The sequence below is a fragment of the Solanum lycopersicum genome, chromosome 12 (genome assembly GCF_036512215.1).
Source record: "Solanum lycopersicum chromosome 12, SLM_r2.1".
NCBI classification, from domain to species: domain Eukaryota; kingdom Viridiplantae; phylum Streptophyta; class Magnoliopsida; order Solanales; family Solanaceae; genus Solanum; species Solanum lycopersicum.
The window spans coordinates 58286978-58297700 of record NC_090811.1 but is presented as its reverse complement, the minus strand read 5'-3'; the positions used below and the strand labels follow the sequence as shown (position 1 = coordinate 58297700).

At 30.7% G+C, this 10723-nt stretch overlaps 2 protein-coding genes across 2 annotated transcripts; both read right to left on the bottom strand.

The window, feature by feature from the left end:
* Positions 1 to 2384: 2384 nt before the first annotated feature.
* On the bottom strand, positions 2385 to 2963 carry LOC138340465 (agamous-like MADS-box protein AGL62). The gene has a single exon (XM_069292190.1). It carries the CDS (start codon positions 2961 to 2963, stop codon positions 2385 to 2387), a length of 579 nt encoding a protein of 192 aa, XP_069148291.1.
* A 5992-nt stretch (positions 2964 to 8955) lies between these two features.
* On the bottom strand, positions 8956 to 10689 carry LOC104645105 (agamous-like MADS-box protein AGL62). Its single transcript, XM_010316126.1, has 2 exons — positions 10628 to 10689; positions 8956 to 9382 (listed from the first exon to the last, which is right to left on the bottom strand). The coding sequence occupies exons 1-2, from the start codon at positions 10687 to 10689 to the stop codon at positions 8956 to 8958; spliced, it is 489 nt and encodes a 162-aa protein (XP_010314428.1).
* Positions 10690 to 10723: the final 34 nt, after the last annotated feature.

Sequence of the window (10723 nt, the reverse complement as noted above, 5' to 3'; positions counted from 1 at the left end):
TTAATTGCTTAATCATATGGGAATCTCAATACCGAGTAGACTATGGTAAGTCACCCCCAATTGACATAACTACGGGCTCCATAGGATGTAAATTCCCTTTGTAATCATAATCTTATTCATCATATCAGTATGCCTATATGTCTAAGGTAGGTTATATTGGTTCTTCTCTATAGGTTGTATCTATCGGACTTCACATATAAGTCATTTGGTTTTAAGTCGTTAATTAGTAAGCGCCCTTATAGTTCATTCATATTCTATTGGATTTAGCATGTAATTAATATAGTTCAATGTTTAGTTTCTTTATATAATAAACTTGGTCATTACTTTATGTTTAGTCATGTACAACACTTTTAGTCTCTTTTTTATGTTCAAATCATGTCATTGCTTAGATGCTCTAATTCAGTAATGTTATTGTTCAGTATCACTCTATCCTTCATGCTCGGTACATTTTAAGTGCTAACACATGTTCTGCGGTACATCTTCTCGTGATGTAGGTTCTAGTCCTCAGTATTCAGATCACACATACATCGATTATCGATTATTAGTTCGACAACATTAATCGTGAGTTGTATTTCTATGAGGACTAGTGACAAGACTATCTTTGTGTTGTTTTTAACATTAGTTTCTGTTTTTCTAGTTCTAGCTGGGGCAAGTCCAAGTATTTCTAGTCAATTTGCAGGCTTATTTAAGACATAGATAGTTCCATCTTTAGTCGTTCTGTTTGACTTTTCTTTTGTATTTAAACTCTCAATTATCTATATTCTCATTTTAGCGTATAGGTAATCTCTATCATTTCGACTATATTATGATTTAGCTTCTGCACATTATTCATTGTTTCTGTTTATGTCAAGTATGCTTATGATTATGAGAAAAGGGTTATGGTAGGTTTGCAACTACAATTTCAAAAAATTCAAACACAAGTACTACACGAAATCACAATTAAACAACAAATAAACCATAAACAAGCAAGATCCAATAGATAATCTAACCCCTGTTCACAAAATCACACCCTTAGAATTGGGGTTTTATCTAGACATATACAAGAGATAGAAAATTATACAAAAATGAGTTTTCATTCATATGGGTATGTAGGTTTAAGAATCCATGGGTCTGATCCCAAATATGGTGGATGAAACCCTTTGAATCTTCAAGTACTTCAAAACCCTCTTCTAACTTATAACTCAAAAATAAAAGATTAAAATTATTGTTCAATAAGAAGGAATTCGATCCAAAACTAAAAATAATAATGAGTATTTATATTATTAAAACGTTGTGGTGAGAATGATCACTCAACGCAGATAGTCGGAACCGCCAATCAATTCAACGATTTCTCTATCCTATATTATCTTCGTAATTTCGATCATTGAGAGACATAGTACTACTAGTGGAACTACTCGGCAACACGCCCAAGACACGATTTCTCTGCCGATGTGATCCTTCCCTTCTTGGCTCAGCTCAAAAAAGGGGGTGTTACATCATGCTAAATAAAAGACCATCTACTATTATATTTCAGAATTAAAAAATATTTATTGTTTAATTTATATTATACTACAAAATTTTTATGGAACTTCAATTCAGTATTTTATGTGATTTGGATATCTTCTACATCATTTCTAAATTCATAAAAATCTATTGATCAGTTATGACACGCGAAAAAAGTATCACAAGAATAATTTTTTAAAATAAATTTATAAATATGTACTACCAATTATTATTTTTATTGTCATTTAAATAACATTAAAATTATAAACTATACATATGTATAAGTAGAAGTGAGGTGGTAAGACATGCTTTATCGATGATTATAAACTAATGTTAATTTTATAGGTATAACTAGATGCATGCTATACTCTATAAGAATTTTAATTTTTTTTAAATAAGATATGTTGCACTTTAAGCTATCTGACATGAGTTTCATTTTCTTATTTAATATTCTCTTACTACTTTGTTTTTCAACACTTATACATCAGTTTCAATTGACAATTATTCCATACCCTTTTCATTTTGATTTAAGTATATTATTTTGAATTTGCATGGAAATTGAGAAAATGAACTAACTTTTAAATCTTGTTTTGATAAATTAATGATATGTGAAATGTAACAAATGCTTGTTATTCTTGTGATTTTATTCATGACATATGGAATGCATTAGCTAAGAGAAGCCAAAAATAAAGAAAATACATTATATTTTATAATGACCTAAAAAAAGGTAAGACAAAGAAATTAAAATGAAGTACTAAACACAAGTCCGTCCCATTCAATCACAAACATATTTGTAGGTAAAAATTAAATTCATAAATATAACAAACATAATCATAGATATTGAAATGAAAACTCTATAATACACAATTAAATCACTGATTTTTAAATAAACTTATATATATCTATTCGTTGGATCCTGATGGAGCTTCATTGAAATTGGATGAACTGTTGCCATCAACTCTTAAAGGTGAAAGGGACATTCCAATAGTTTGATACGGAAATTCCGTATCATACTCCATAAGTTGGCTTGCTACTCTTTCAACTTCTTCATCTGCAGCTTCCAAGAGCCCAATCAACTTTTTAAGGTCAGAAAAGTTGAGTTGTTCATATGGAAGTTCTTTCCTTGCTCCTTTGAGAGATTTTCCATGTTTTTTTTCTTGTTCGAGTGAATTCTCCAACATGTTTAGTTCATTGTTGATATCATCAACATTTACACTTTGATGAGATAAACTAGTGGAGTTAAGAGCATCAAAGCCGGGTTGATTTTCTCCAAGAAACTTATCCACAATTAACTCAGCGGAAGGATGTCCACATGAATATACTTTGTTGCTAGATGAAAAAATGACAACTCCAACACAAGCCCCACATAAAGTACATAGCTCAGTTGCCTTTTTAAATAGGCCAATACGTCGTTTTGAGAATGTTACTTGTCTATTTTTTGAATTTTGTATCCTTGCAATTACAATTCTTTTGCGACCCATAAATATTTTCATGGCTAAATATCTGGATTGAAAATATAGGAAAATGTGATGTTTGGTGTTTGTTCTAACCACCTATTTATAGCGAGAAAATCATCATATTATTTGATTAAAATGAACTCAAATAACAAAAATGTAAAAATTTTTATGATGATTTTCTTATAAGGTAGGATTTTAACAAAAATCATTATATTTATAAAAATTCTTTTTAAGTTGATTTGTATCATTGTCAATCTCTAACAATATTAATTACAAATTAAATATTTTCCTAATTAGATTGATGTTATTGAACTATTTATGAAGTTGTCATTATCTCATTGTTTTGTGACATATATATTAGTAAATTAATATATCAATTGATTAAAATTTATTTGGTAAATTTTTATTATTGTATTAATTGGTTTTATAAATTATCTCTTGTTCAATCATGTATATATGCTAATATAGTCATGCTTAATAAAAGACCTTCCATTTTTAGCTTTGACAATATTACTCATATTCATGTACAAAATAATTTAAGCGCTTCAATTTAAAATTTAAAGTTATTTCTGCAAGTTCTAGAGCAGTTGTAGACTTGTAAAATATACTCGTAGCTTATGAAAAATGAAATAATATTGTAAAAGTAAGGAAGCCAAAATCATAACGCAATTGAAAATATATAAACTGATATTTAATAATCTCCTGCACTTTATATTTCTTTATAACATTTTTAACACGATATAATGAAATTTGTGTCACGTCTATCGAATCACCAAATATTTGAATATGATACGATACATTATGAAATTGTGACATCCTGCCATAGAAATAGTTAAATTTAGAAATCGCTAAATTGGAAATAGAGAATTTTTCAAGTTATTTTTATGTTTTGACTTTTTGGGTCAACTTCAACCAATAATAACTTTCAGTACATGAAGAGTTAAGTGGTACATAGTATATCGAGAAAAAGGTCTTGGAATCATCTTTCCAATGCTATTGAGTTGAGTATGTTTTGAGTTTGAATGAGGGACATATGCTCCTTTTAAGTTATTATGACCATTTATGAAAGTAACCCAAGCTAGTGAGGGGTATTTGGACTTTTCCTTACCCAATCATATTATAACAAATTTAGAAATAATTTTTTGTCATATCTGACATGGGTAAGTTTTAATCCTTAATTAAGCTTTGGGTTTAATAAGAGAGTTCAAGAAGAATAAAATTAGAGAAAAGGAAGAACGATTAACATCTCTTACAAATTGAGGAGTGATGAACCCTAAATTACACCTAATTTAATACTAGACGTAGCGATTGTTATCTAGTATAAAACCCATTGATGTTTTGTTGTCTAACCCAAAGGAAAAAGTACAAATTAGAATTAATCAATGAAGTTATAAATGTAATCTAGTCGGTGGTAGGCGTAATAATTGTAAAAAGTATTGAAGTGAATTGAAGCGTTTGAAAACGACTATCAGATGGGAGGAATTGGTTTGTGGATGAGAAATCATTTTAACTCAAATGTTCAAGCAAACCATGTAGCCATCATGGGTATTAACAGTTCATACTTTTTAGATGATTATGTAAGTTAAGCTAGTAGATCCACTAAGTTAAGAAGTTTTATGCGTCATAAAAGCATAAGACACTTCTTGTAGCATGGGCAAGACGATGTATCATCAATAAGGTTCATAATTGTGGTTGTCGGTTAGAAAATCTCCCACAAAAATTATATTTATTACATATAATTCAATTTGAGATTTTTCTTTTTTTTTTTTAAACAAAATACATGTTTTCATTGCTTTATATTAAGTGAAGTTATTCATGAGTTAAGTAGGGCCAAGGTAAGTGTTACTTCTTTCTTTATTCAAGCTTAAGTTCGGGTTAGCATACCAAATCGCATACTCGTATTTTCAATGTAATTATGCAAGTTTACCTACATCGTATCATGATGGCGACACATGTAACAAGGATCAATACCATCAAGCGCCTCGTTGATCCAGCTGAGTACTTGTAGTAAGTGGCGAGTCTCCTTGCATTTTGGTGCACTCATTTACTTGTTTTTTCAGTCTTTATTTTATAGGATGCTATGGGGTCTGTCCCAACATCCATCTTAATATTGTAGAGGCTTCATAGATAGTCAGATAGTTTTGTTTTGAGTTTCTTTCTTCTTTGGTTTTTTTGCACAAGTTTTGCTATGAGACATATATTCCATTATGGACAAGTTATTTATTTCATGTTATTTTATGAGGATGTTTTCTTATATTGATTTAACTGTTCTAGTGATTTAAGTAAGTCAAGCCAAGTGTTCGCACAAGGACAGGAATGGTTGGTGAGTGCCGGCCACATCCTGGGTGTAAGTTGGGGGCGTGACAGTAGGTAAGTTAGTGTGTAGATGCAATAGCTTTCTATCTCAAGACTATTAAAAGTCAAGCAATTTCTCACGCAACTCAACAATATTAACAATATAAACAACCCTGAACCTTATTTATCTACTCTATATATAGGTAGAATCGAGTTTTGCATTCATTCTTTTTTAGTTGAACCCAAATTAATCAAAAAATTATATTAATTGATATAAATCCTTGGTTAGAAAACCTCTTTCTAAAGAAAGCCAAAAACTCTTAGTTAGACTTGCATTTATATCAACTATTTATAGATTGATATAGAACTATCGATTAAACCCACTCCAACTGTAACACCTCGTACCCGTAAACAAACCATAATGCAGATTTTTCAGAACTTGCAGGTAAGACCCACAGTCGACACCCATGAACCGTATGGTGACACACGGCCTGTGCTACTTGTTCATTATCAACATTTGCAACCCCTAGAACTCTGTCCTAGAATTTCGTCTGAGGGTTGACCAACGGCTGAACCCACATACCTTAGGTTAGACCATGTACTGTGATATGCTTCCGAATCATACCCATAGAAACCAGCGTCCAATCACGACTGAAGATTGACAAGCACAGACCATTATTTAACCGACAGTCATTCGGTAACCTCAAAAATGATAATGCTAGGGTTATTTTGGTCTCTTCCTTAAGTGTTGGATGATTATACTTAGTCGTTCAATCCTAAATTATGTATTTTTTTGTTTGTTTTAGCCTACAAACATAATAAGTAATTATAAAAGTCAGATCATTCACATACACTCAGAAACTTAGAAACTATAGAGGAGAAAGAGGCGACCTAACTCTTCCAAAGAATGCAACAAGTTTTCATTAGTTAAGGCTCCAAAATAAAAAGATTTCTCAATAACTGTTTTCAGTATGTATGTAGTATAAAACTAGAGAATTCCTTTCACTCATTAGGCTGCTATATTTCAGTCAAAATGTTGATTCCATTAATGATTATCAACACCTAGGATTTCTTGAACTTTAAAAATGTTGGGTTTTACCTATCAGAATGATCAAATCGTATTATCATGAATTCTGTATCAGTTTGTCCCATTTTCATGCATAATCTCAGAACCCTCGTTACGTAGTTCTTCTAGTTCTTGAATTACACATGTTATTCTGTTACTTAAGAACATGCCTCAGTTTTCAATGGATTATTATCAATATTATAAATGTTGCATTCCTAGTTTGCATGTCTGATTTGAGTTATCTAGTGTTACAACATTTAGGCCATAACATGTTAATTGCTTAATCATATGGGAATCTCAATACCGAGTGGACTATGGTAAGTCACCCCCAATTGACATAACTACGTGCCCCATAGAATGTAAGTTCCCTTTGTGCGCATCATCTTATTCATCATATCAGTATGCCTATATATCTAAGGTAGGTTATATTGGGTCTTCTCTATAGGTTGTATACATCGGACTTCACATTTAAGTCATTTGGTTTTAAGTCGTTAATTAGTAAGCTCCCTTATAGTTCATTCATATTCTATTGGATTTAGCATGTAATTAATATAGTTCAATGTTCAGTTTCTTCATATTATAAACTTGGTCATTGCTTTATGTTTAGTCATGTACAACACTTTTAGTCTCTTATTTATGTTCAAATCATGTCATTGATTAGATGCTCTAACTAAGTAATGTTATTGTTCAGTATCACTCTATCCTTCATGCTCGGTACATTTTAAGTGCTAACACATGTTCTGCGGTACATCTTCTCGTGATGTAGGTTCTAGTCCTCAGCATTCAGATCACTCATACATCGATTATCGATCATTAGTTCAACAACATTAATTGTGAGTTGTATTTAAATGAGGACTAGTGACATGACTATCTTTGTGTTGTTTTTAACATGAGTTTCTGTTTTTCTAGTTCTAGCTGGGGCAAGTCCAAGTATTTCTAGTCAATTTGGAGGCTTATTTAAGACATAGCTAGTTCCATCTTTAGTCGTTTTGTTTGACTTTTATTTTTTATTTAAACTCTCAATTATCTATATTCTCATTTTAGCGTATAGGTAATCTCTATCATTTCAACTATATTATGATTTAGCTTCTGCACATTATTCATTGTTTCAGTTTATGTCAAGTATGCTTATGATTATGAGAAAAGGGTTATGGTATGTTTGCAACTACAATTTCAAAAAATTCAAACACAAGTACTAAACGAAATCACAATTAAACAACAAATAAACAATAAACAAGCAAGATCCAATAGATAATCTAACCCATGTTCACAAAATCACACCCTTAGAATTGGGGTTTTATCTAGACATATACAAGAGATAGAAATTTATACCAAAATGAGTTTTCATTCATATGGGTATGTAGGTTTAAGAATCCATGGGTCTGATCCCAAAATTGGTTGATGAAACCCTTTGAATCTTCAAGTACTTCAAAACCCTCTTCTAACTTATAACTCAAAAATAAAAGATTAAAATTATTGTTCAATACTAAGGAATTCGGTCTTAAACTAAAAAAAATAATGAGTATTTATATTATTAAAACGTTGTTGTGCGAATGATCACTCAACGCAGATAGTCGGAACCGCCAGTCAATTCAACGATTTCTCTATCCTATACTATCTTCGTAATTTCGATCATTGAGAGACATAGTACTACTAGTGGAACTACCCGGCAACACGCCCAAGACACCATTTCTCTACCGATGTGATCCTTCCCTTGTTGGCTCTGCTCAAAAAAGGGGGTGTTACACCATGCTAAATAAAAGACCATCTACTATTATATTTCAGAATTAAAAAATATTTATTGTTTAATTTATATTATTCTACAAAATTTTTATGGAACTTCAATTCAGTATTTTATGTGATTTGGATATCTTCTACATCATTTCTAAATTCATAAAAATCTATTGATCAGTTATGACACGCGAAAAAAGTATTACAAGAATAATTTTTTAAAATAAATTTATAAATATGTACAACCAAAAATTATTTTTATTGTCTTTTAAATAACATTAAAATTATAAACTATACATATGTATAAGTAGAAGTGAGGTGGTAAGACATGCTTTATCGATGATTATAAAGTAATGTTAATTTTATAGGTATAAGTAGATGCATGCTATACTCTATAAGAATTTTAGTTTTTTTTAAATAAGATATGTTGCACTTTAAGCTATCTGACATGAGTTTCATTTTCTTATTTAATATTCTCTTACTACTTTGTTTTTCAACACTTATACATCAGCTTCAATTGACAATTATTCCATACCCTTTTCGTTTTGATTTAAGTATATTATTTTGAATTGGCATGGAAATTGAGAAAATAAACTAACTTTTAAATCTTTTTTTTATAAATTAATGATATGTGAAATGTAACAAATGCTTTTTATTCTTGTGATTTTATGCATGACATATGGAATAGATTAGCTAAGAGCGGCCAAAAATAAATAAAATACATTATATTTTACACTGACCTAAAAAAGGTAAGACGAAGAAATTAAAATGAAGTACTAAACACAAGTCCGTCCCATTCAATCACAAACATATTTGTAGGTAAAAATTAAATTCATAAATATAACAAACATAATCATAGATATTGAAATGAAAACTCTATAATACACAATTAAATCACTGATTTTTAAATAAACTTATATATATCTATTCGTTGGATCCTGATGGAGCTTCATTGAAATTGGACGAACTGTTGCCATCAAATCTTAAAGGTGAAAGGGACATTCCAATAGTTTGATACAGAAATTCCGTATCATACTCCATAAGTTGGCTTGCTACTCTTTCAACTTCTTCATCTGCAGCTTCCAAGAGCTCAATCAACTTTTTAAGGTCAGAAAAGTTGAGTTGTTCATATGGAAGTTCTTTCCATAATCCTTTGAGAGCTTTTCCATGTTTTTTTTCTTGTTCGAGTGAATTCTCCAACATGTTTAGTTCATTGTTGATATCATCAACATTTACATTTTGATGAGATAAGCTAGTGGAGTTAGGAGCATCAAAGCCGGGTTGATTTTCTCCAAGAAACTTATCCACAATTAACTCAGCGGAAGGATGTCCACATGAATATACTTTGTTGCTAGATGAAAAAATTACAACAGCAACACAAGCACCACATAAAGTACATAGCTCAGTTGCCTTTTTAAATAGGCCAATACGTCGTTTTGAGAATGTTACTTGTCTATTTTTTGAATTTTGTATCCTTGCAATTACAATTTTTTTGCGACCAATAAATATTTTCATGGCTAAATTTCTGGATTGAAAATATAGGAAAATGTGATGTTTGGTGTTTGTTCTAACCACCTATTTATAGCGAGAAAATCCTCATATTATTTGATTAAAATGAACTCAAATAACAAAAATGTAAAAATTTTTATGATGATTTTCTTATAAGGTAGGATTTTAACAAAAATCATTATATTTATAAAATTTCTTTTTAAGTTGGTTTGTATCATTGTCAATCTCTAACAATATTAATTACAAATTAAATATTTTCCTAATTAGATTGATGTTATTGAACTATTTATGAAGTTGTCATTATCTCATTGTTTTGTGACATATATATTAGTAAATTAATATATCAATTGATTAAAATTTATTTGGTAAATTTTTTATTATTGTATTAATTGATTTTATAAATTATCTCTTGTTCAATCATGTATATATCCTATGTTGTGGTTAGCATACCAAATCGCACACTCGTACTTTCAATGTAATGATACAAGTTTACCTGCATCGTATCATGATGGAGACACAGGTAACAAGGATCAATATCATCAAGCACCTTGTTGATCCAACTGAGCACTCGTAGTAAGTGGTGAGTCTCCTTGCATTTTTACAGACACAATTACTTGTTTTTTCAGTCTTTATTTTATAACATGTTATGGGGTGTGTCCCAACATCCATCTTAATATTGTAGTGGCTTCATAGATAGTCAGACAGTTTAATTTTGTGTCTCTTTCTTCTTCTTTTTTTGCAGAAGTTTTTCCATGAGACATACGTGCCATTTTGGAAAAATTATTTATTTCATGTTATTTAATGAGAATGTTTCTTATATTGATTTAACTGTTCCACTGATTAAAGTAAGTCAGGCTAAGGGTTCGCACAAGGACATAAATTGTTAGTGAGTGCCGACCACATCCTGAGTGTAGGCTAGGGGCGTGATAGTAGGTAAGTCAGAGTGTAGATGCAATAGATTTCTATCTCAAGACTATTACAAGTCAAGTAATTTCTCGCGCAACCCAACAATATTAACAATATAAACAACCCTGAATTCAGTCCTAGAATTCCGTCTAAGGGTCGACCAACAGCCGAACCCACATACCTTAGGTTAGACCATGTATATTGATCTGCATCGGGATCATACCCATAGAAACCAGCGTCCATTGACGACTTACGATTGACAAGCACAGACCATCAG

Excerpts from the sequence above, each read along its gene's own strand:
- LOC138340465 (XM_069292190.1), bottom strand. The coding sequence starts at position 2,963 with ATGGGTCGCAAAAGAATTGTAATTGCAAGGATACAAAATTCAAAAAAT.
- LOC104645105 (XM_010316126.1), bottom strand. The coding sequence starts at position 10,689 with ATGGACGCTGGTTTCTATGGGTATGATCCCGATGCAGATCAATATACA. Across the intron at positions 9,383-10,627 it reads TATACATGGTCTAACCTAAG|CAACAAAGTATATTCATGTG; the intron begins GTATGTGGGTTC and ends TTTTTCATCTAG.